Below are 26,439 nucleotides of genomic sequence, written 5' to 3'. Positions count from 1 at the left end.
ATTTTTGTTTGGTTCATCCACGCCCACCTCTTCCTTTGCCCTTAACTTGGGGGCGGAACTGATTTTGATCCTCTTCCTTTATACTGACACCGTTTAAAAAATTATTTGTGTATGACACGTCACTTTTTTGGGGTTTTCTTCGATTTTCGTTAACAATTGAAGTAACTCATAATTAAGATATTTAGTGACTCTTACCCTTTCTCACTTGAATATATTGTTAGTGAAACATGGGTATTGTTTTCCTATTATTTTATAGTTTTGCTTATTCTGGTGACACATTACAGCGTTCCAGCTGAAAGTGTACTTTTGTGCCTAATTGCCCACTGCCTCCCCCCCCCCCATATTTCTACAGTAGAACAAGCAAGATAACCCTGTTCTTTGGGTACCCTTAGCAACCTTCACTCATTTTTGAAGTCCTCATTTTGTTTTACTAATGAATAGTGACCCAGAGTTACATGGTAATCGTTGATTAAGTTAGTTACCCCTTTGATTTCTTGGTATTTCTTTCAGCAAGTAGTATTTAGATCAAAAGACTTTTTAAATTTCAATCTGGGTCTGCCTCCAGAGAGATAATGGGTGGTCTTTTGGATGAGAGCAGTTTCTTTGGTAGTTTTGTTTGTTGTAAATAAATTAGAATTCTGGTTTAATTTTTTAATACTGATTTAACTGAGTCTTCGTGTTTATTTGGTTGAAATAGAGAAAGATGGTTTGATTTAGAAAAATAGTATCTATATTTAGAATTTCTGTGGGGTCTATTTAGAAGGGAGGAAGATTGGGGAGCTGCCGAAATCCATTTAACTGCTTGGGGGTACATCAGGTGGGACAGGTTGGGGATGGGAGTTAAAGGGATTCTTCCTGTGTTCAGGAAAGGGTCATGTGACCCTGAGGGCAGTCAGAAGCAGAGAAGGGCTAGATAACATGGGAAGTGCCTAGTCTCTCCTTGTTTCCTAGATAGGGGAAAACAGTTGACTATTCCTTTGACCCTAAGCCAGAAAATAGGCACCCCGCCTCCAACTTGGATGTCCTGCAGGCTTAAGGTAGAATTCAGTTTGTTCTTCCCACCAAATGTGCTCCTGTATTCTCAATTTTAATGGTTTCACCATCTACCCATTCTCCTAAACTTAGAAATCTTTGTCACTTTGTTTTGCCTCTTTCTTTTTTTTCTCCAACTTCCAGTTAGTCACCAAATCTTGTTCATCCTGTGCCTGAATTGTTTGTGTTTGTCCTTTCCTTATTATTCCTACTTCCTTAGTTCAGATCCCCATTATCTCTCCCACACACTATTTCTTTCATGTGCTGTCACTTGTTTCTCCTTACTTTACTCCATTTCCTGTTGTGTTGCCAATTACTTTTCTAAAAACAAATGTGCTTTAAAATCTCTTGACTCTGTTACTTACAGGATAAAATCCAAGCCTCTTAATTTTGGAAGACCAGAAACCTATCCTATCCGGGTTCAACCTACCTCTTCCAGTCTTGCCTCTTGTTCTCTCCCAACAGCCACATATATGCACATTCATATACACAAGCATGCTTACACCCAGAGCTTCTGCACAGGCAACATTGTGAGGTACCTACACAGCTCCAGGCCTTTGCATGGAAAGCCCTTCCTTTCTACTTCCTCCACTACCCTCCTTTGCCTGGAAAACAATTTTTCCTGTATGACCCTGCTCACATGTCAGGTACCTGGTGAAACCATTCTGACTCCATGGCAGGTTGAGTTGTGTCTAACAGAACTTTGTGGATCTCTCTCTGACAGCTCTATTTTATTTATCCTTATATTACCAGTATGTGGTCCCTTCCTTGGTACATAGTAGATGCTCAATAAAAAATTTGCTGAGTGATTAAAAATCTGCTTTTATTGTTTTCCCTTTGCATCAAAATAGGACTTGCTTAACACCCAATTTATTGATTTTGTGACTCATTTAAAAATAGGGTCAGAGTGCAGTTCATTTATTCATTCAACAAGTATTTATTGAGTGTCTACCCTGTGCCAGCAGTGAACAAGAACAGTTCCAAAATAGCACTGTTGATACAACTTGAAAATTACCCATCTTTACAATATCAGAAAGTTGCTATTTTACCAAACACTATATTGATTTAGGAGCTTGGGCTTTTAAATCAGACATGGATTGAAATTCCACTTCCATGTGTTACAAATTGTGGGATCTTTGGCAAATTATTAAATACTTAACCTTTAAAAAGCAGAGTGTTCTTATCTGTTAAATAGGGATAATTATACCTATCATGAAGTTGGGAGGATTAAATGAAATCATGAGTGTAAAATGCGTAGCACTGTGCCTAACAAATAGTAACCATCAATAAATGATAGTTGTTATTTTTGTTTTCCCTCACTGAGGAAAACTTTTTTGGTCTGCATAACATCTCCCCTTTATTCTTAAAAAGACCAGGATTTTGTGGGGGCGGCTCTGGGGAAAAGTCTTCATGACTTTTTTTTTTTTAAATCCCTCTTTGAAACAGTTGCTGCTTCTAACAATGACCTTCCTAAACAGATTAGATTATAATATGTTCTCTTCTGAATAGCAGTTAGACAATCCTGTCAGAGTTTCAAGCAAGATGTATAAACAACCACCCAAGCATCCCCACCTGGTGATTTTCAAAACAGGAAGAGTGGGTTTGTCACTATTATTTATCGGATGCCACTTGTATTTTCTTTTGATTTAAACTAATTCAGAGAAGTTATTTTTATAGTATTAAAGGGCTGTGAGTAATGAAAAATACTAATACTTAGAAAAGAATCTAACTCTGGATGATGATTATCTGGCAGCATCAGCTGTGCCATTTTGGTACTGTGGGCCTCTGACTTTCCTTCTAAATGAAAATGTACAAAACAAGACTGAGCTCATTCCCATTTTAAATAACTTGTGTCCACGTTACTTGAAATAAGTGTTCTTTTGCTGCATTTTTATTCTTTGTTTGTAGGTCATTAATTTTTTGGTAGTATTGGGAGCAGAAAAAATTAGAAATAAGGCCCTCTAAACCCCAGTTTCATAAGAGAAATACGTCCTTGGGAATTCCCTGGCTGTCCAGTGGTTAGGACTTGGCGCTTTCATTGCCGAGGGCCTGGGTTCAATCCCTGGTCGGGGAACTAAGATCCCACAAGGTACACAGCACGGCCAAACCAAGAAAAAAGAAAAAAGAAATGAAATATGCCCTTAAAACCCCAGCTGCGTAAGTTTCATCAAAGTTTATACTAAGCCAACAGAGAGAGATTAATTTTCCATAACAATTTTTTAAAAAATTTTATTTTTGGCTGCTTTGGGTCTTCGTTGCTGTGTGCTGGCTTTCTCTAGTTGCGGTGAGCGCCGGCTTCTCATTGCGGTGGCTTCTCTTGTTGTGGAGAGCGGGTTCAATAGTTGTGGCTCGCGAGCTCTAGGGCGCAGGCTCAGTAGTTGTGGCACACGGGCTTAGTTGCTCCGCGGCATGTGGGATCTTCCCAGACCGGGGCTCGAACCCGTGTCCCCTGCATTGGCAGGCGGATTCTTAAACCACTGCCCCGCCAGGGAAGCCCCATAACAAAATTTTAATGAACACTTCCAATGGGTAAAGGTAGATGCTCTAGGGTATAGAAGATAGGCAAAGAATGATTTACATGACAATAAAGAACATTTGTGACAATAGAAAGTTGTGATAACAATCGAGTGATGTTTGTCTTCTGAATTTGTTCTCAGATCAGCATACCATTCTGTTTAAAGCTCAGTGAAATATACTTTCCTTAAAATGCCTGTTTACTTCACATGGTGTTGACTGAATATATATTCAGTATATGCTGTTTCTTTTGTAGCAGAATTACCTAATGCTAGGAGAAAGGAAGTTGAAGCCATTCATACAATCTTAAGATCAGAGGTAAGGAAACGTAAAGATTTAGATTTTTTTCTTTTTTGAAGCCATGAAAGTTATTCATACTTTATTTCAGTCCTCTCTTTTTAATGCACTTTTTCTCTCTTTCCCTTTATCTTAGTTTTTTTTTTTAAGCCCTGTCATCTTCCTTTGATGAAGAATATATTTACATGTTACTGCACTTTGCTATTAAATATTCCCACCGCTGCTTCTGAATGCTGGAAGAAGGAAATCTGCCAAATTTAGAAAATAACATTGGCAACAGTTTATCATTATCAAGGATTTACTATGTTTTATTAGTATGCTAAACTGCAGTAGTACATTTATTTAAGTATAATGTGAAGAATGCAATTCCGTTTAATCTAGAGCTTTTTAATCCCCTAACATTAAAAAAGTGTGATATTTGTATACAGAGAATGTAGAATATAGGAATAGCAAATTAATTTTACCATTTTTTTCATTATTAGTCAGTGCCTCGTGGTAACTAGCTCTGGACATTTTACTTAATAGGGATGAGGAAAACGTGGAAAGGGTTCAAAGGAAAGCCGTAAAGAAAATGAAAGGTTTTAAAGTGGGATCTGTTGTAAAGTACTAAAGACACCCAACTATTTAGCCTTTGGATAAGAACAGCGAGGGAACACTTAATAGTATTTCAGCAAACAGTATTCTTAGAGGACTGTGGTAAGCATGTTTTCCCTTGCTAAGCCCATAAAAGAGAAAATGGAATTTAAATATAAGAAAATACTTTCTGACAACAAGCATTACTGAGCTCTGGTCTAGATTATCAAGGTCAGATTGTGGAATTTGAAAGTAGAGGGATCTCTCAAGAGGGACTATTGAAGTATTCTGCCTCAATAGAAGATGGCAATTTGGTGGCGCTTAAGAGACCTTAGCTGTAATTACCTAATTAGTAGATGCTTCAGTGACAGATGAATGTAATAGCTTCTTTCTTTGTAAGGCTGAGATAGGAAGTAGTCCCTATAGTCCCTAAAGAAATCCTTGAGGAAGCACTCAGGATGGGCCCACCCCGGAGAATTAGATGGCAGAGATGTGTGTAATGGTATTAATTAAGCTAAATTTGCCAGTATACATCTGGGGGTGGGGGGAAGCAAATGGGGTTAACCTGCTTAATGAATGACTGCTCTGTATTGAGGTTGAGAAGGGAGATAGAAATCTTCTGTCCCTCTGTTGATTTCAACTCTGTCTCTCTCCTAATTTTATGTTTGGACTGTGGCCAGTATGGTTCTAGTGTTCAAAAATATTTATTTTTGGTATAACACATCCCCAAATGAAAGCCAACTTCCTTGTTTGGTGCTTATTCAGAGTACCGTTAGCTACTCAAATACTGGGTTGGCCAAAAAGTTTGTTTGGGTTCCCGAACAAACTTGGACTTCCCAAGGACTTTATTTTCTAAGGTGACTTTGACTATACATGATTCTTGCCTTCTATCAGCACATCAGCACTTCATAAAGGTAATGCCTTATGTGACTGCAATAAGAGAAAGTGAACATATGATTGAAACCACTAGGAAATTACAATAGAAAATTCTATTTATTTAGAAAGTTTTAGTATAGACAGAGGGCAGTATGTTTTCTAGAGGAAATTAGATTTGCTTACAGATGTTAATATTTGAAATTGACTTAATTAGTTAAGTTTCCTCAGTTGCAACTAATGGCAACCAATCTAAGCCAATTTAACCATCTGTGCCAAGAAAAAGTCTTCACATTTACCATCTCGATCCAATGTGCTTTTAATTTTTTTGTTTTAAGTTATTTTATAAAAAATTTACAGAAGAATAAAGTGATAGTGAAAAACTTTATTAGAAATTTTAATAAGAACTTATATATAGCAAATTCAGATTTTTATTCCATGTGTTTCTGCTTTTGAAAGCATATATGCTCAAAATAGGCAATGTTCTTTGAATGCAGTTAACTGCTTATTAACTCTTTTTGTGAACTGGAATGTATCTTACCTTGTAAATACTGATTCCAGATTTCAATTACGTCTCCAATAGATTTTAACCTATTATTACTTCTGGTTTTTCTTCCTGACTTGTGTCATTAAAACCAATACTTACGAAAACTTTGACGGCTTATGATTTTGTTAAAGGCGTGGCTGTTTGCTCCATAATTACAAAGCATTTTTATTCTTAGATTTATAAATACCAATTAGAGTGATCAATCCACTGAGTTTTTTCATTTTTATGTCATCTGTTTCCTCCTAGTCACCTGTGTATACACCTGCCTTCAGCATTTGTCCATGTAGGGACTGTATCAAGTAAATGCTGGTGTACAAATATCATACATAATGAAAGAATACTGTTACATATCCATTTAGTAAAGTGGCATGAATGGTTCAGGTTTTTGTCACAAAATATTGTGAGATAAAATCTTTTCTTATGGAATGACTAACTTCATGAGAACACCATATTTCCTTTTTGTTCTTAGAAATATGTTGTTCACTCCTCAGTTCTTGAGTTTGAGAAATTCATCTAGGATATTGTTATTCAGTAGACTTGTTATTCGAAGACTTGTCTGAGATTTTGCTTCTACATTCATTTTCACCATAACCATTAGACTCTAGAGTGCTGTTTTCTGTCTCTTTGCATTTATCTTCTCAGTTGTCTAATTGTGGAATATTTTCCTCTGTCAGTTTTCTTCTCCGTTGGAAAGTGAAAATTCTGAATTTCCAATTGTGTTCAATGAAAGTGGAAAAAAAAAAAAACTCCTCCAAAAACAAACAAACAAAAAAACCACTGCAAAGATGGTGTCTCCAGATTGGCTTTTTCCTTTTTAAAAGATGATGCAGTACTTTGGGTAATGCAGTCAGAAAACTGGTTATTTCACTGTTGCATCATTCTTCTAGGTGATTCCATCAGTTCTTCTGTTTTCTTACGTCTTTTTTTAACATAGTTGTAAATAATTGATGATTAATGATTAATTCTTAGGATGATAAAATAGCAAAACGTTTCAAGATACAGAAAAAACAAGATCATTGTGACCTCATGATTATTCTTAGATTTATATTGTAAAAGGGCCCAATGTACCCTTATGGTAATTGCAAGATAGAATGAGTTTTAATCTTTTTTTTTTTTTTAAAGTGTATTTTCTCTTTGTTTGTTGGAAGACTACTGAGAAAGAGTAAATGTTTTAAATATCAGTCCTTAATATTACTCAAAAAAGAAACTCACAAACTAAAATTGGTTCCAGTAGACCTTGATGATATAAGAAGGGTTAAGCACAGTGGAATAATTTAAGGATATGAGTGTCTCATGGAATCCAGGGGCATAAATTTTAGCCAGTCTTTAGGAAAGGGCTTCAACCGGAACTGGATGCCATCAGGAATCCATCTCTCTCATTTTTATTCCTCTCTGTTCTTTGTGTGTGTTTATTCTTTTTTCCTTTCAGACCAGCCCCCTCTGCTTCATATTTCATATAATAGAAAATATGACCACGGACAACTCCTGGCATGTTTTGGGTCAGCCACATGAAGAGAATCTGTCCTTCATATGCGTTATCAACCTTTCTGACTCTTACATGGCTAGGGAGATGAGGAAAGACAACCAATTAGTTATTGGCCAAATTGAAAGTTTTCCAGTTCTAGTTATTCATCAGAGTTAAACAAATAGCCTTAGGTATTTTTATGTGAAAAAGCCTAGAGTGGACTTTATTACTAGGTTTTGACTTTAGTATATTCTCTTGCCTCAGTTATGTATGGTATTTTCATGTGAACAGCTCACAGAAAATCGTGCAAAAGCAGCCAGTAGAGTAGAAGGTAATTAGCTGTGTGACCATTGGTCCTGTTTCTTATTCATATTTCTGCAAGATAACCAAGGTCTGTTAGATTTCTGGAGATAGACTCCCAAACTAGGGTTTGTGTGTGTGATAATTTTTCCTTTATTTTACACCATTGATTTTCTCTGGGAATTCATTTAATCTCCCTGGATCATAATTTTCATATCTGTTGATGTAAGAAATTCCTAGAATCTAAGAAGAAAACAGATGACATCCTCCAAGTGAAAAAGTCTTCACCTTCTAGTGGGAGCTTTCTTTCCCGCCATGAATCTCCTTATTCTCAGTTATCATTGTTAAACTCTGCTTGCAGATACATTAGTAGAATTCTTAGTACATTATTATCTGTAATAATTTGTAAATTCCTTTTTGCAGAAAGTTTTAGTGTCCGTTTCTCTTGCTCCATTATACCCTTATTCATTCAGATGTCAAAGGATGATATTAGGTTAACATAATTTAATACTTAGGTACATAAAATTTAAGTAATTTTTTTCATATTTTCCAACATCTTAAAACAAAAGACTGTGATGTCTAGATTCATTGAATTATATTTAGAGTATTTTTTGTACTTCTAACTGTGGTTTTCCAAACTGAGTTCTAGTAGTGGTTTTTAAAATGGATTTTTCAGAGGTGCCTCACTCAGGAGCCTAGGGTTCAATCAGACAAGTAATGTCAGGTTTTGGCCTCCTACCTATACTTCAGCCATAAGTCTTTTTTAAAAAAGGTCTCTTTAAAAAACTTCTACTGTTCAGGGAGAAAACAAAAGTTTAAACATGTAATCTAGGTCATTCATTTACCAGACATTTATTGCCAACTGTATGCTAGACACTGGGTGTACAAAGATGGGGGAAACACTGATCAGTGAGTTTTTCTTAGCAGAAAATCAAACTGAGCAAGATTTTTAAAAAACTTTGGTTCAGAATTATGCATAATCTCTATAAACATGCTTATTGCACTTGTAACTTTAATTGAAATTGTGGTTTAAAGGTCAGAATTCTGAGACCTACTATAGTACATCTTTTTTGTGCATGAAGCAATATGTTTTTCATAATGCCCTGCACATAACTGTTACTATCATGTTTTACTTTTAGTCTTTTTGTTGAAAACACTTTTTTCTTTGCTTCTAGAATGAGAGACTCAAAAAACTTTGTACTGATCTGGAAGAGAAGCATGAAGCATCAGAGCTTCAAATAAAGCAGCAGTCTATGAGTTATCGAAATCAACTGCAACAGAAAGAGGTAAAGGTTATTACAGTTACTTCATATTTACTTCATTGTAATGTATTTAGGATGGTTTCTAAAAGTTATAAATCAAGCTCTGTTTAGATCCATGAAAATATCAAAAGGGTGTTGAAGTTAGTAATTTCCAACTCAGTATGATATCACTAATTTAACAAGAACTCTGTAAGCTTTTACGTTTATATTACATAAACTAACCTTTGTGGAGTTTAATTTCTACTTTCCAAAAGAAGAAAAGTCTTAGTGTACAATATCTTCAGGCATTTGTTGCTTATAATTTCTGATTTTATGAAACTTATTTCTCATCTATTTACCAAAATTTGTTTTAAATCATTGTGATTGTTAATAACATTTCTTTTTTAAAAAATGATTTTAACTACAAGTGTTAACATATGCTTATTAGTGTTTACTTGATTTTCCATGGAAAAACAGAATATTAGGTATTTTATAGTTGACTTATACTGTTCTATAATTTTTTCCCCCTTTAGTTTGATAGAAATGGTTATTTTGGAGGTAACTTATCTTTCCTTTGCAGTTTTTTAAAAATAATTAATTAATTAATTAATTAAGTTTTGGCTGTGTTGGGTCTTCGTTTCTGTGCGAGGGCTTTCTCCAGTTGCAGCGAGCGGGGGCCACTCTTCATTGCGGTGCGCGGGCCTCTCACTCTCGCGGCCTCTCCCGTTGCGGAGCACAGGCTCCAGACGCGCAGGCTCAGTAGTTGTGGCTCACGGGCTTAGTTGCTCTGTGGCATGTGGGATCTTCCCAGACCAGGGCTCGAACCCGTGTCCCCTGCATTGGCAGGCAGATTCTTAACCACTGCGCCACCAGGGAAGCCCTCCTTTGCAGTTTTGATAATATTATATAATTTAACCAATGTTACTACAAATCCTTAAAATAATAGACTATGTCCCTAATGTTTCATTCTGTCGTTGAATTCTCTTTAGTGTTTAGTATGTAAGTGGAATTCAGTAAATGATTCTGTGGAATTGAGCCACAGAATTTCTTGTTTAATTATGCAGATCACTGGGGTGTTCGTCAGTTTGTTGATTAAATGTTCATTTCTACCATCACTTTATATTTGGGTTTTTAAAATTTAGATGCATTGATTTCAAGTTCTTTTAGTGACATACTAAGATGAAAAATAAAAGTAAACCACACTGAAAATAAATATAAACATTTAAAGAAGAACTTAAATTTCCAATCTGGAATTGATTTCATAAAATACAATAAAAATGAATTACTACAAAAATAAAATGAATGTAAAAAAGCAAAGTTACAAGTTCAAATTAAAGTTAAAAGCCCACTTTTTTTTTTTTTGGGTAAGGATTCAGAAGATGTAAAATTACTCTGTCAACTTGCTTTATTTTTTTTTTAATTTATTTATTTGTTTACTTTATTTTTGGCTGCGTTGGGTCTTCGTTGCTGTGCGCGGGCTTTTCTCTGGTTGCGGCGAGCGGGGGCTACTCTTTGTTGAGGTGCGCGAGCTTCTCATTGCGGTGGCTTCTCTTGTTGGGAGTATGGGCTCTAGGTGCGCGGGCTTCAGTAGTTGTGGCTCACAGGGCTCGAACCCATGTCTCCTGCCTTGGCAGGCGGATTCTTAACCACTGCGCCACCTGGGAAGCCCCTGTCAACTTGCTTTAAAAGTCTTTAAGCCTTACTCTTTTAGTTTCTTTACTTATCTTGTCACGGACTGGTAGCAAACATTCGTGGCATTGGTCCACAGACCACACTTTGAGCAGCACTGATTTACAGATACTCCAATAGAGCAGTAGCTGAATCACCCAGGGGTTTACAGCTGAATCATAAAAAATACACATTGTTAGGTCCTCTAGGAGATTCTGATTTAGTGTACTGGGAAGGGGCTCTGTTATTGGTATTTTTCAAAAACCCCATAGCTGATTCTGATGCTTATATCCTAGTTGAAAAAATTGCTGTGGAATAATCTGGCATTTTATTTTCTACTTAACTATGGATATTAGAGGGCAAATTAAGAATTCAAGTTTAGGAATACGTCTTTGTTAGTAGAGTTTGTACTTTTTAACTCTACAACTTGATGTAAATGTCTGTTGTATAATGAGAACTTTCTTTGCATTATAGCTACATTTGAAAAGAATTGTTGATTTCAGTACTTTTTACTAGAATGAAAGATAATATATACTTTAGATCTGCTATTTTCTGAATCTATTTGTTGCCCTTGTTGTGATGTTCACATTGCCCAAAGATGCAATTTGCCTCATATCATTTATGGGAAAATAAAATTTGTACATTATTATAAATCTCCATTAGAAAAGGGGCTCTGATACAAAAAAATGTCTGTTTACTCTGACATTTAACATAATTGTATTTGGTTTTTGTTTGTCTAATTGCTTGACATTAGAAATACTGTTACTTGCTGACTGTCTCCTCAGTATCAAATTTTCCTCCGTTGTGGCAGGTTGTCTTTTGGACTAGCTTGAGTATTTTACAGAAAGCTTATTTCAGTTTTCTCTAGCTTGCTTTTATGTTTTGAGTAATCTCTTACTTGGAATGGATGTGGCATTATGGTAAGTCCTATTTTTATAACTTCTTTTGGACATTGACTTGGTATTGCAAGCCTTCAGTCAAAACTCCACTTGGGGTTTCACGGTTTTTATACTGTTGTCTCCCTGAGTAGAGTCAGATTTTCACTGGCCTTTCTTTGCCAAGGCTAAAGCCAAGGCCTCTTTCAGTGCATGATTTCTTTCTAAGGCTAATGGGCTATTAATTACAGGCTTACTGTGAAGATCGGATTAATAAATCAAAGCTTTCTTCCAGCTGTGTTGTGTAGACCAGTACAAAGTTACCTGATTCATGGTGCATTTTAAGCCTAAATCCAGCCATACATAATCAGTTACAAAAGACTCTTCCAACAGGTGTTCTAAGGACACTTACCAGTGCATAGACTGTTGCAGCTTTTATTTTCTCATCTCTTGAGGCTTGATAATCACAAACAGAACCCTAAGAAACTGCATATACTATACTACCTGATATATAGAAGATGGTAAACTGATGTTTAACTGAGGATTTTATTGCTTTAGTTAATGTATGAGTGGAATTCTGTTGCTCATATTAATCGGAACATTATCTATGCTGTATGGTAATCATGGTTTTGAAATAAAAATGTTATGTTGGGGTGTTAATAGACAACTTGGTTTCAGTTGATAGAGTACTGTCGTTGGGTCATCTTAAACTATTATAGCTTTTAACATTATGAATGTATAAAAGGGTCAATATGGTTATTTTGAAGTACCTTCTCTAAAATATGGATTATAAATATAGGTAGAAATCAGCCATCTTAAAGCAAGACAGATTGCGCTGCAGGATCAGTTGCTGAAGCTGCAGTCAGCTGCTCAGTCAGTGATTTCAGGAGCTGGTGGTGTACCAGCAACCACTGCATCTCCTTCATTCGGTTATGGTTTAAGTCATCATGCTTCAGCTTTCCACGATGATGACATGGATTTTGGTGACATCATTTCATCACAACGAGAAATAAACAGATTGTCAAATGAAGTCTCAAGACTTGAGTCTGAAGTTGGCCATTGGAGGCATATTGCTCAGGTAGGTAGAATTTTCATGAGTTTTTGAAAACTGTGAGTGAGTAAAAGTAATGATGCTATGTGTAGAAGTTTTGGTATCAGAAAGAACCCTGGACTAGGAAATCAGAAACCTGTATTCTGATTCAGCCAGTGACTTTTTAAGTGGTTTTAGTCAGGTCATCTTTCTCTCTCAGCCTCAGTTTCCCCTTCTGTACAATATTTGGAAGAAATTTCCAAAAAATTTAAAGCAAGAGAACCATGCTTTAAAATAAAATTAAAAGCTACAAGTCCAGCACTTAAAGGAGACAAAAATGGAGTTGCTGTGGTTGAACCAGCACCTCTTCCCCTGGAGTCCCTGAGACTTCTCTGGTGGAACCAAGGCACCAGATTTGAAACTACGTGCTTAGATGTTGTCTGAGGTTCTTCTTTGCATTAATTATATGTAAAATGAAAAATCTGATAATTGGTATTATAAAACACATAAACTATTATGTGTTGTTTCTCACACATTAGAATAGAAATTAAGTCCTTCCTATTTTGGGCTGTAAACTTTCTTCCAAGGATCCCTTTTTTATCTTCTTTATCAGATTTTATATATTACTGAGGTTGCCAATACACACGAGACCTGAAATAAACTGGAACATTGTTCTTATAGACTTTATTCCATCAGTGTGGAAAAAAATAAAGTATATAAGTAAAGAGTTATTTTCTATCTTTTTGTGAGTGTAATCTTGTTGTGTAAAGGAGAAATCCTCCCAATTAAAATGATCTCCTTGCTTCCCAAGTTGCTAGACATTCCCAGTACCCAAAATAAACCTTAAGAGAAGATGATCTGTTTGTCCATCTTATCTCGGAAAGATGGTAGTTCTTAAACTTTGTATGTGTAAGAATAACCTGAGGAACTTGGTAATATTGTAGGTCCCCTGTCCTACCTTAAGAGATTAGAGATTAGTATTTTGTAGCCTATTGTAGGATGCTGAAAAATATAGTCAAACAAATAAGTACCCAGGTGATTCTGATGATCTGAGGAACACATTTTAAGAAACGTTGCCTAGGTAAGATTTCATGTGGAAAAGATTTGGTATATTTCCTTTAGCATATCTTGAATGCCTACTATATGACAGACCTGTACTGGGATGTTACAGTGAAAAAGGTATAATTGGCACCTTTCAGGGGACTTAATTTTCTAGTAAAGCATAATAAAAATTAATATTTGTATCATACTTTACAAGATGTTTCCATATATACTAATCTAATATAGTATCTTTAATAACTATGAGAGGTATTTATTACCTCTGTTTTGCAGATGAGCAAAGTAAAAATTTAAGTAATAACATCCACTGTCACAGTGATTAAGTTGTGCTTCAAACACACATCTTTCGACTTCAAATCCTATGTTCTTTCCAATGTACTGTATTCCTTCTTTTATCCAGAGAGCAGCTTTTGGTTCCTTAACATGCTATAGTAAATGTTAATAAAGATAAATGAGCAACATACAGCTTTGAATGAGAAGAAAATCATGCAAAAGCCAATATATTAATATTAGCATTATTAGCAATGTTAATATTAATCTTAGCATTAATATTGGGTAACTTTCCATTTTAGAAATTAACCTTTTAGAAAGCTGCTTGACTATCATCAGATTTACATTTTGTTGAGCCAAGAAAAATATTCTTTGGTGTTTTCCTTCTTATTTTGTAAAAGTATTGTCTTCCCTAATTAGTTAACAAACTCTTGAATGGTATCTTGTATTTATTGTGTATTACTCACTATTGGACTAGGTTCTTTAAAAGGTGCTTGGCATTCTTTAATAAGAATTTGTCTGGGAAATAAATGCCCCGCATTTTTTCTTACTTACATTTGTTTTTTAAATTTTTTTTAATTGAAGTATAGTTGCTTTATACTAGTTTCAGGTGTACAACACAGTGATTCAGTATTTTTATAGATTACATTCTGTTTAAAGTTATTATAAAATATTGGCTGTATTCCCTGTGCAAATGCCCCTTTTTTAAAAAACGTATCTTCTAATAAAGTTAGTTTCTGACTTTCTCTTTTGTAAGAAAATCAGTACAATTATTTTCTAATTGTGTTTTTCTGATCTAGACTTCTAAAGCACAAGGATCAGATAGCTCTGATCAAAGTGAAATCTGCAAACTACAGAATATCATTAAGGTAAGGTGGATTGTTGGAACAATGGCTGTTATACATCTAAAATTTGTTTATTAAAAGTGTAAGCCTAGGGGCTTCCCTGGTTGTGCAGTGGTTAGGAATCTGCCTGCCAATGCAGGGGACACAGGTTCAGGCCCTGGTCTGGGAAGATCCCACGTGCCACGGAGCAGCTAAGCCTGTGTGCCACAACTACTGAGCCTGGGCTCTAGAGCCCTCGAGCCACAACTACTGAAGCCCACGCGCCTAGAGCCCGTGCTCCGCAATAAGAGAAGCCACTGCAATGAGAAGCCCGCGCACCTCAACAAAGAGTAGCTCCCGCTCGCCACAACTAGAGAAAGCCCACGTGCAGCAACAAAGACCCAACACAACCAAAAATAAATAAATTAAATAAGTAAATTTTTAAAAAAATGTATAAGCCTAAATTAATAAAAGGCTCAGTTATAAAAGTATTTTATAGATTATGATATTCACTTTTTTTTGCTGTTTTTATATCTTCTCTATTCTTTATGGCACCTTAAGTATATAATAATATCTCTCTTTCCAAAATCATTTGGTTTTGAATATTTATTTATTAGGTAGTTTATATTTCATAAGTATCTTCTATTGTATCTCGTAAAACAGTCTTTATTAAAACAATTCTAGGGTCACTGAAATTTCAAGGGTTAGGGTTAAAGGATACTGACAAAATACAATGTTAATATTATTTATTGTAAACAGTTATTTTCCCTTCATGGTGGAATTTTGCTAGTTTGTGTCAATTATTTCCTTCAAGAGAAGTCTCAGTTACATATACTTAGCAGGGCAGTGAATTGTTTTTAGTATGTAAATTATTGTCATGTATAGAATTTTTTTAGTTTTTGGTTTTATTGTTATTACAATACCAGTGTGGATGGGTTCCTCATTCAGACCTGGCTTTGAATCCTGGCTGTACTAGTTACCAGCTGTGCTGCTTTGGGCGAGTTACTTAACTTTTACAAGCTTCTGTTTATCATCAGTGAAGTAGATATCATAATATTCTTTATATAGAGGGTTCTTACATATATTGGTAAGAAACATAATAGGTACTTGCAAAGGGCTTTGTATATATGTATTACTTCTCAGACAGCCCATATTTTGCAGATGAAGAAATGAAGGCTTGAGGTCATGGCTTACTCAAGGTCATGTAGATACAAAGTGGTGAGGTCAGACTTTAAACCCAGGCAATAGGAATCCAGAATGCGTCTGGGGAGCCACTACTCTGTACTGTCTCCGCATGAAAAAGTCCCAATAGAAAAAAGTAGTACTTAAATAGGCAAATCACAAAAGAATAAATGCCAATGGACAGTAAATATTAGCCTTGCTAGAATTAAAAATGTATATTAAAGCAAGAGTTGAGATGGCACTTTTTTTCCCTCATAAAACTAACAAAGATTCAGGGAAATTGGGACTCTATTGCTGCTGGTGAGATGTGAATAGATGCTGTCTGTGGCAATCAATACCAGAAGCCTTAAACATTGCCTTTTGACTTTAAAATTCTACCTGGAAATGTATGCTTCAGAAACCATCATGAATGTATACAAAGTCTTAAAAGCTGTTAAAAGTGATGTTGATTAATATTAAATAAGAAAGCGTTCATATCTTAAGTAAAAATATAGGATGATATATACAATATGATTTGTGTAAAAATGTATTTATGCATTAAAAATATTGGGGAAAAAAATCCTCTCTTGTAGGATTGTTTTTGAGGTTTAAATGTAAACTTCCTTGTCAAGTACTGGTACATAAGTAAGTGCGTAGGACTAAAGAATAACTTTACTTGTCTTCTCAGGAAATAGAAGCTGATTTGTTGATTAGGATTCTTGGCTACAACCAACAAAAACCATCTCTGGCTAAGTAAAGCATAAGAGGATTTATTAGAAGGAGCCAGGATACTCTGTCCACAGGATTGAAGGAAAAGTTGAGCATTTTGGCCTCAGGAAGGGTAGAAATTAGACCAGCATCAGAGATCTAGGTAGTGGGACACAGTGGATAGGCTCTCCAGGGTGCAGCTATTATAATGCTTCTGGTCTAACCAATTTCCCTCTTTGAAAGACGCAGCTGAATATCCAGGTTCCTAGGAGAGAGATAGTGGTCTCAACTTGGGTAGCGAGACACCTTGGTTGACAGTTTAGGGGTCCTATCAAGACTGAGAGAAGGAAAGACTGAGCAAAAAGTTAGGTATAATAGGACAACAGGAACAGATTGGCCAGAAGGTGGACACTGATATTGGTGGAATATGTCATTAGCAGGAGAAGTTCATGGTCACAGATACTAAAGAGAAAAAGATATTTTTGCTTGCATTTTGTTTCAGTTGTTTCTTGCTGGTGTTCCCTCATCAAAAGTAGAAAAACTGCTTTTAAGGCCCAAGAAAGGAAAGGGTGGGGTCTTTTAGAATTGTCCACATTTGGGGCCTGTATTTAAATTTTTTCAGCCTGAGCATGTTCAGAGAATTATTTTTAATAATATGGACTTTTGGACAACAATGAAATAGTTTAGTTAAATTCATTTATTTTAAATGTGGTTAACTTTGTTTTTTTTTTAAAGGAACTTAAACAAAACCGAAGTCAGGAAATTGACAACCATCAACATGAAATGTCAGTATTGCAGAATGCACATCAACAGAAATTGACAGAAATAACTCGTCGGCATCGAGAAGAATTAAGTGACTATGAAGAACGGATTGAAGAACTGGAAGATCTGTTACAAGAAGGTTATTAATTTTGTTAGTTTAGTGTATTAAATGACATAATTAAATGATAGACTTAGCTGATGTAAACTTGGTCTAAGTTCTAAGGAATGAGTAAATGACTGGTTCTGCTCATCTGCCAGAAATTTACAGCGGCACCACTATTGTCAAGATTCTGCAAAAATGGAAAAGGCCTTTTACCTTTGTGGTAAATAGTTATAATACAGAGATTTCTTTGCATTGTTTGGTGTGTTTTCACTTTATTTCAAACTCAGATACAAAGGCTTTTTAGTATTTGATTCAAATAATATCTTTCCTTAACTATTTATTTAAAAATGCTTTGTGTATTACGGTAATTTAACTTTTTTTTAAAAAAGACTTTATTTTTTTAGAGCAGTTTTAAATTTATAACAAAATTGAGGAGGTACAGAGATCTCCCTTATATCCCATTCCCGCACATGCATAGCCTCCCCCACTATCTACGTCATTCATCAGAATAGTACATTTTTTACCAAGGCACATCATAGTCACCCAAAGTCCATATTTATCTCAGAGTTTACGTTTAGTGTTGTACATTCTATGGATTTGGACGAATGTATATCATCATAATATCATACAGAGTATTTTCACTGCCCTAAAATATCCTCTGTGCTCTGCCTATTCATTCCCCCCATCCCACCCTTAAAACCACTGATCTTTTTATTATCTTCATTGTTTTGCCTTTTCCAAAATTGTCATATAGTTGGAACCATATAGTGTGTAGCCTTTTCAGATGGACTTCTTTCACTTAGTAATATGCATTCAAGTTTCCTCCATGTTTTTTTTTAAATTTATTTTTTATTGAGGTGTAGTTTTTTTTTTTTTAAATATTTATTTATTTTGGCTTAGTTGCACACACGGGATCTTTGTTGCAGCATGTGGACTCCTTAGTTGCGGCATGCCGGCTTCTTAGTTGCAGCATGCATGCAGGATCTAGTTCCCCAACCAGGGATCGAACCTGGGCTTCCTGCATTAGGAGCGTGGAGTCTTACCCACTGGACCACCAGGGAAGTCCCTATTGAGGTGTAGTTGATGTACAATATTATATAAGTTTCAGGTGTACACTTCCTCCATGTTTTTTCATGGCTTGATAGCTCATTTCTTTTTAAGCGCTGAATAATATTCCATTGTTTGGATGTGCCACAGTTTTTTTATCCATTCACCTACTGAAGGACATCTCAGTTGTTTCCAAGTTTTGGCAATTATGAATAAAGCTGCTATAAACATTCTTGTTCAGGTTTTTGTGTGGATTTAAGTTTTCCGCTCCTTTGGGTAAATATTAAGGAGTATGATTGCTGGATCATATGATAAGAGTATCATATTTGTTAGTTTTGAAAGAAATCATTAAACTCTTCCAAACTGGCTGTATCGGTTTGCATTCTCACCAGCGGTGAATGAGAGTTCCTGTTGCTCCACCTCCTTACCAGCATTTGGTGGTGTTAGTGTTCGGATTTTGGACATTCTAATGAGTAGTATTACCTCACTGTTATTTTAGCTTTTTTTTTTAAGCCTTCCAAGTTCTGAATTTTATTAAATCTTTAGTTGTATATAGCAGGCTATTTGTCTCTTGGTACTTGACATTTGATGTGTCCCTGATTTTATGTTTATGTTCTAGGTGGCTCAGGAATTGCAGTAACTGATCACTCTAAAATCCATGAGATGCAAACAACTATTCAAGTTCTACAAGCTGAAAAAGTAGAGTCTACAAAAAAAATTGAAGAACTTGAGGATAAAATAAAAGGCATAAATAAAAAATTATCTTCTGCAGAAAATGACAGAGGTGTTTTGAAGAAGGACCAAGAACGACTAAGTGTGGAAAACAGACAGTTACTTGAAGAATGTGAAAGCTTGAAACTGGAATGTAGTAAATTGCAGCCTTACGCTGCAAAGCAAAGTGATACTGTGACAGAAAAGGAAAGAATTCTTCCACACAGTTCTTCAGTTGAAGAAGAAGTGTTCAGATTGCAACAAGCACTGTCTGGTATAAAATGTTTGGAACTTATTTCTGATTGGTGTTTCATTTCATACTAGTTGTTTTCAGAGACAAACACTTGAATAATTGAACACTTTATGGAAATGAAGTATCAATGGAAATGACTGTGTGGAATTTGAATAGAATTGCTTGCTTTGGATTCAGTGCCATAATTAATAGATCACAAATAGGATATTTCTACTACAAAGGGTTAAGGATTGGCTAGGTTTCTTTCAGCCTCCCTTCTTCATCCTTTAAGTATTTACATGGAACTCATTGACTTAGGAGACCATGTAGATTTCTGAGAAATGTTTATGTAAACATTTGTTGAGAGGAGGTTACCAAATACTTCCTGTAACTCATTAGGGCCCAGACCCTCCAGTTAGAGAATGCAGCCTATCTTCTTCAAAAGTCTATATTACCTTTCAAAATGATCTGTATCTAAGCAGACCTAAGAATAATAAGAGCCATAGGTCTTCCACCACTTATTATGCTCAAGATGATATTTAGTTACCGCACCAGAGTTCTAGGTTACAAAAAATAAATATTGAATGAAATAGGCCAAACACCAGTATTTATTTATGCCAGGAAAACATAATGGGAGCTCTTCCACTGAAAAGATGCATTTTATTTTTCACTCTGTCCTCTTCTCACAATATGAACTCTCACTTTATGAACTCATTCCTGCTCTAGAGGTTTCTAGCCCTTATGTGCTTGTGATACCCCCTGCCTGCCCCTTCTGTGTTCCTTACTTAGTTGTTTATCGGGAGCTCCTGACCTGGAGTAAATTTAGAGTTAGGCTCAAAGTAGAGTGATCCTCTTCCTCCCCTCTTCCTTTCCCTACCTTGGTGATCGGTAGCATTTACCACTCTCCCAAAACAGAAAACTTGAAGTTATCACCTTGCAAGTCCTATAGGTTCTATTTCCTTGACTTCTCTCTGGCTCAGTGCTATTTCAGGATTGTGTCCCAGAGGAGCTCTAGGGTTTCTCATAGGTGCCTCAGTCTTGGGACTGCCATGAAGACAAAGGGAAGGCTGTGTGGTGGGGTTCTGGACGACTTTGTCATTTGACTTCAGAGTAGCTCTGTTCTTCTCAAAATAAATTTATTTACTTAATATATTGGGTGATCCATATGAGTTTATTTGCTTTAAAAACAAACCTGCTGCCCTAGTCCTTCCCCTTTTCTCCATTTCCACTGCCACTGAATAAATTCAGCCAATTATAATTTCTTTTTGCCTGTTTAACTATAGCAGTCTCTTAGTAGAGCAGAATAGCATAGTGGTTAAGAACATGACTAGGTTGGAATCCAGCTCCATCACTAACTAACTGACCTTGGACAGTTAATTAACATCCCTATACTTTGGGTTTTTCATCTCTATGGTTGGGATAATAATACTATCTCATTCATGGTTGTAGTAAGGATTTTATGAGTTACTAGCTGCAAAGTTCTCTCTAGAACAGTGTCTAGCCCATAATAAGCATTATAAAAGTGTTACCTATTATTCTCTGGTGTCCATGATTCCTTCTTCAATCAATATGTTTTCTTTCTGCAGCCAGAATGATTTTTCAGAAATGTAAAGCAGGTCACTTTTCTGATTTTAGTACTTTGTGGTTCCCTGTGAACTTCAGGATACAGTCTAAACATCTTAGTTGGACATATGGTGTCTTTCATGATCTGGTCTCTGTCTACCTCTGCAGTTTCAACTCTTCCCATTTTCCTAACATTCTAAGCTTTAGCCATGTTGAACTTTCTCTATAGCTCCTTAAAGCCAGCAATGTTGTCTCTAAGCTCTGTTGCCTTTGCATTTGTTGCTTTTTCTGTGTGGAGTGTCTCTGTTTTTTTTCCCCACTAACTCTTAGTATATTAAGATTCAATAGAGGTGTTGCATCCACCGGGAGGTACCTAGCGCTGCTGCTTCCCTGACCCCATTCACCCCACTCCCCTGGCCCTCCCAGTCTGGATGAGTTGTTTGGCCCTTTTGCTCTGGTAGCACCTGTGCTCCCTGTATCACACTGTACTGTTCTCATGTGTTTCCTTTTTTATCTTCCCCTCTAAATTGTAAGCTTCTTGAGAGCAAGCATGGACTAAATTTTTCCATCTTGTTTAGCAACTCATCATAGTAAATGCTCAATATTTCTTGAATGAACATTGAATGAAGTACTTCAGCTGAACTCATGGTATTTTGTCTTTGTGTTCTTCTTCTAGAACTACTTCTATTTGTGGATCTATCTCTAATACCAGATTGAATGGTCTTTTTATTAGTAGTCATGTCTAAGTCATTTTAGAAAATTGAGAGATTATTTTATTATTGTGGTATAACTATACATTGTTTTTTCATTTTTCTAATTTTAGTCCTTATACTATTTCCTGCTACACAGACTAATCAACTCATTTTGAAATTGTTAATGTTTTTATCCAGGCAATAACTTATGACTCATCCAGAATACAGTTATAAATTCTTTCTTATACTAGTCCATAGAATTGGATTTTAACATAGTTTCTGACTGACATTTATATTATGACTTATTTGGTATAGTCAAAATAGAAATACAAAATAGCAAAAATACATTTCACTGTTAGGGCTTGCTAATTATGCTTATAAATAACATTTTAATTGGATTTCATTTGTGAATTTAGTATAGGAGATAATTATTAAGTTATTTTAAAGAATTTTAATGTCAGATCCATTGTTGTTTTTACAGATGCTGAAAATGAAATAAAGAGACTGAGTAATTTAAACCAGGTAAACTAATTTTTAAGAGAGAAAGCTTTTACCAAGCTTTCTCGGTTTACCAAGAAAAAGGATTTTGATTATTTATAATTACTTACTTTGTGTTTTTACAATTCATGTGAACTTATCCAAGGAACTTTCATCTTAGTAATTTTATGTTTGCTGATTAGTAACAGAAACTTTTTACATCATAAATTGACATAATTTTAAAAGTACATAATTGAAAAATGCAAGTATATTTCTTTGAAGATTAATTTAACAAATGATATATATGTGTAGACAGTGGAAGCAGATCCTCTACCAAAGTGAGGAATGCATTTTGATTTCCCTTAAAGAATTCAAGGAGTTTCTTTTTTTTTTTTTTTAATGATTACAAGTTATTTTGTAAATGTATTTACATATTTTTTCAAATATAGTAAAGAAATCCTCTTTAAGAATGTCTATAAAATGACTGGTTTTAGATGGTCCAGTGTTTTATGCTTATAATTTTTATATATCACTGAAGAGTAGAAATGCACAATTGTATAGCTTGCCTGCTTTTTTGTAAACTTTAAATTTCTTGTTATTTGAAAACACAGTGTTTTAACATTTTTATAGGATAACAATCTTGCCGAAGACAATCTGAAACTTAAAATGCATGTCCAAGTTTTAGAAAAAGAGAATTCATTACTGAATCAAGAAAAGGTGGGTGCAATAAATATGGGGGCAGAATTAAAATTGTAGGTCATAGCTAAGGGCCAGTTTATATCAAAATGGAGTATTTAGTTCTTGAGAGTCCTGAGGATAAAGCTGATCTCATTGATGCTGGTCAGGCCAGGTTGAAGTACTTGGGCAAGGTTCAGAGTATGAGAGGCTGGCTAGGGTTTACGTTTAAAGATAAGCCAGTAAGCATACAGATATGAGCAGAAAAGATAGGTAAAGGCTCTGTTTTGGTTTCAGATGAGGTCCTGTCAGCAGCAACATACACAGGTGGGTCGGGAGTCTGGAGTGGCATACTATAGTAACTATACACTACTTATATGCTCCCGAATATGTCTGGTGTGGTGGACAGGAATTTCTTAATGGTGAGAGGTAAAGAGGGACATTCTCAGTGGTAGAAATATGTATACTGGTAGCAAGGATGGAATAAGATTCTGTAATGCAATGTTGGAAATGGGGAAAGGTATTTTTATGTTTGTACCACTTGGGGGGTAAGTCCTTGGTTAAGGCAGCTTCTTAAATATAGAACAGTTGTAAGCTGGTATTGTTTATTATTATTACAGGTCAGTGTCTCAACTCAATTTAAAATCTTAATTTTTAAAAAAGTAACACATATTTCCTGATGTATATATTCAGTAATACATCCTGAAAAACTTCAGACAGTACAAATATAGTATCCTTCACACTTCTGTTGGTTGGTCTCTTCCTCAGAGGTGTTCTTGCTTGCCAGTTTCTTGTGTATCTTTCCAGACTATATCTATGCATATATGATTTTATATATATAAATATCTTTAAAAAAATACAAATATTAGCATACTATATATACTGTTCATACATACCTTAATATTATATTTTCAGTATCCTTGCACATTAGTATATAGGCAGTGTTTCTCAGAGGGGCACTATTGGCATTCAGGTGGGAGAATTCTTAGTTGTGTACTCTGCATTGTAGGTTCCTTGCCCCCACTTTTTCTACCCACTAAATGCCGGTAGTGTCTTCCAGTCATTTTTTAATTACTATATTATACATGTTTCCTCTGTTCTTTTCTGCTTCCATTGCATTCAGCTCATTCAGTTATTCCTTTCTCTAACTGGTCTAAGTGTATTTTGTAGTTTGCAAATCTCTGCATGTATTCTGATAGGGCCTGTAACCTCCTCATGATAATTTTGGATTCTGTAGCTATTCCCGATTAGCTGTTTCTCCTTTCTTTTGATGTTAGGTAATCCACTGCAACTCTTGCTTGAATTGTGTCTGCTATGGGTCTGCTCACTGGTTAAGAATGCCAAAAATACCTGCAAGGTCATGTGCATTCTTTTTTTTTTTTTAATATTTTATTTTATTTATTTATTTATGTATTTGCCTGCGTTGGGTCTTTGTTGCTGTGCACGGGCTTTCTCTAGTCGTGGCGAGTGGGGGCTACTCTTGGTTGCCATGTGCAGGCTTCTCATTGCGGTGGCTTCTCTTGTTGCGGAGCACGGGCTGTAGGTGCTCAGGCTTCAGTAGTTGTGACTCTTGGGCTCAGTAGTTGTGGCTTGCAGGCTCAAGAGCGCAGGCTCAGTAGTTGTGGTGCACGGGCTTAGTTGCTCCGTGGCATGTGGGGTCTTCCCGGATCAGGGATCGAACCCGTGTCCCCTGTATTGGCAGACGGATTCTTAACCACTAACGCCACCAGGGAAGTCCTGGTCATGTGTATTCTTAAGATCCACATGACAAAAAATTTTGTGGTTCTCTTCTTAGAATTTTATTTAATTTATTTATTGTTTGTTTGTTTATTTTTGGCCACACTCCACGGCATGTGGGATCTTAGTTCCCTGATCGAACTTGCACCCCCTGCAGAGGGAGCGCAGAGTCTTAACCAGTGGACCACCAGGGAAGTCTCTTTTGTGGTTCTCTTTTTTTTTTAATTTTAAAAAAATATTTATTTATTTATTTGGTTGTGCCAGGTCTTAGTTGCGGCAGGCGGGCTCCTTAGTTGTGGCATGTGAACTCTTAGTTGCGGCATGCATGTGGGATCTAGTTTCCTGACCAGGGATCGAAGCTGGGCCCACTGCATTGGGAGCGTGGAGTCTTAACCACTGCGTCACCAGGGAAGTCCCTGTGGTTCTCTTAATTGAACAGATAACTCTAGAAAGGCATAAGAGAATGATATTTCCATCTTTCAGTTGCGGTTCAGAATAAACTTTTGAATTGGAAGGGAATGAGAATTGTAAGGCAGATGTTCTAATACAGTTTTCATTGGTCTCTTTTGTAAGGTATATGTTAGACTACTTATGAAAATTTGAGGTTCTTATTTACTTTAAAATAGATTCCATAGAAGTTTGCTTTTAAAAATCTCTGTCAATGAAAGATGTCTTTACAGTGATAGAGGGTTTATCACAAACATCATATTCAGAGGTTGAAGTAATGTTGAAGCATAGAGAACTGTCCCATGTCTGGGATTTTGGAGGAAAAGCATTAAATACAAATAGAACAGAACATAAAATGTGCTTTAAAAAATCACATACAGGTGTATCTTTAGCAATGTTAGGTTAGAGAGGGGAACCTACTCTGTGCTTAGGTTAGAAGGTAAAGGAAGGAAAGGAGGGTTCTTTCTTGGGTCAAGAAAAGGTTTCATGTTCTGACAGAAGCCAGTTACAAGGGAAATTACTTTTATGAGGGAAAAGAAGCCTTTTATTTTCTAATTAGAGAGGACAAACTTCAGAGCGAATGAATATCGATAGTTTACATTTTTGCCTGGGGCTGTTGGTGGTGACGTTAGGGACGTTAGGGATGGAAGTGAAGGGAGCTGGAAGGCTCCGGACCTTTTGAAAAGTATGTGTGTTGGGGGGAAGGAGGAGACGGAAGGGAAGCAGCAGTGAGAGTGGGAGTGGGAGTGGGAGTGGGAGTGGGAAGGCTCTCAAATGGGAAAGTTTTTGTGTAAAGAAGTTGGAGGTAGAGGACAAACTTAACAGTTGTTGCATCTTGTCTAGGACTATAGAAATGTTTTGCTTGAAGCTGCAAATAAAATTGTACATGAATGAAGGCTGTGGCTTGTTGAATTTTATGTATTAGTGCTGAGGTATTATTCAATAATGTTTCCAACACAGAGCATCTAAAAATACATTCCCAAGTTTTGCTTATATATGTATATTTTTAATCTTTTGGTGTCTCTTCTTCCAGTTGATAGTATGTGTTGTTTTGTTTCCCTTTTTTCATTTAAGGAAGAACTGCAAATATCACTTTCAAAACTGAACAATGAATATGAAGTAATTAAAAGTACAGCTGCAAGGGACATGGATTTGGATTCAGAATTATGTGATTTAAGACGTAATTTGGAGGCAAAGGAACAAGAACTCAATCAGAGCATTACTGAAAAGGAAATACTAATAGCTGAGTTAGAAGAATTGGATAAACAGAACCAAGAGGCTACAAAGGTAACAATATATTTTATTAAATTATATTTTATGATATATTAAAGACAGTGCAGCAGCATGTTCTACTCAGTAGACTGAACACTGGATTAATAAGCAAAACTGGCGTGATTTAATTTCAGTGATTTAATCAATATTTTAGTTAATTGATGCTCAAGTTGTAGAGGTTGGCAAACTTTTTTTGTAAAGTGTTAGATAGTAAATATCTTTGGTTTTGCAGGCCATGTAGTTGCAGTTGCAGCTACTCAGCTCTGCTGTTGTCATATGTAAAT

The 26,439-nt window shown here is 35.8% G+C and overlaps 1 protein-coding gene across 4 annotated transcripts in view; it reads left to right on the top strand.

Annotated features, from left to right (window-relative positions):
- The window catches only part of TRIP11 (thyroid hormone receptor interactor 11), a 63,550-nt gene that overhangs the window by 756 nt on the left and 36,355 nt on the right, over positions 1–26,439 (top strand). Inside the window, exons 2-10 of one of the 4 annotated variants that reach the window (XM_061181185.1) lie at positions 3,806–3,864; positions 8,777–8,887; positions 12,185–12,463; positions 14,545–14,613; positions 17,173–17,338; positions 18,969–19,334; positions 22,029–22,069; positions 22,655–22,741; positions 25,958–26,170. In XM_061181185.1, coding sequence (XP_061037168.1) covers positions 3,806–3,864; positions 8,777–8,887; positions 12,185–12,463; positions 14,545–14,613; positions 17,173–17,338; positions 18,969–19,334; positions 22,029–22,069; positions 22,655–22,741; positions 25,958–26,170 — 1,391 coding nt within the window. Of the gene's footprint in view, positions 1–3,802; positions 3,865–8,776; positions 8,888–12,184; positions 12,464–14,544; positions 14,614–17,172; positions 17,339–18,968; positions 19,335–22,028; positions 22,070–22,654; positions 22,742–25,957; positions 26,171–26,439 lie in introns of all 4 variants that reach the window. The other 3 variants (XM_061181184.1, XM_061181186.1, XM_061181187.1) reach the window with 3 other exon arrangements.

This window comes from Eubalaena glacialis, chromosome 2 (assembly GCF_028564815.1).
Source record: "Eubalaena glacialis isolate mEubGla1 chromosome 2, mEubGla1.1.hap2.+ XY, whole genome shotgun sequence".
In the NCBI taxonomy this organism is placed as follows: domain Eukaryota; kingdom Metazoa; phylum Chordata; class Mammalia; order Artiodactyla; family Balaenidae; genus Eubalaena; species Eubalaena glacialis.
The sequence above is the reverse complement of the archived record's forward strand: the minus strand, read 5'-3'. Positions and strand labels throughout refer to the sequence as shown.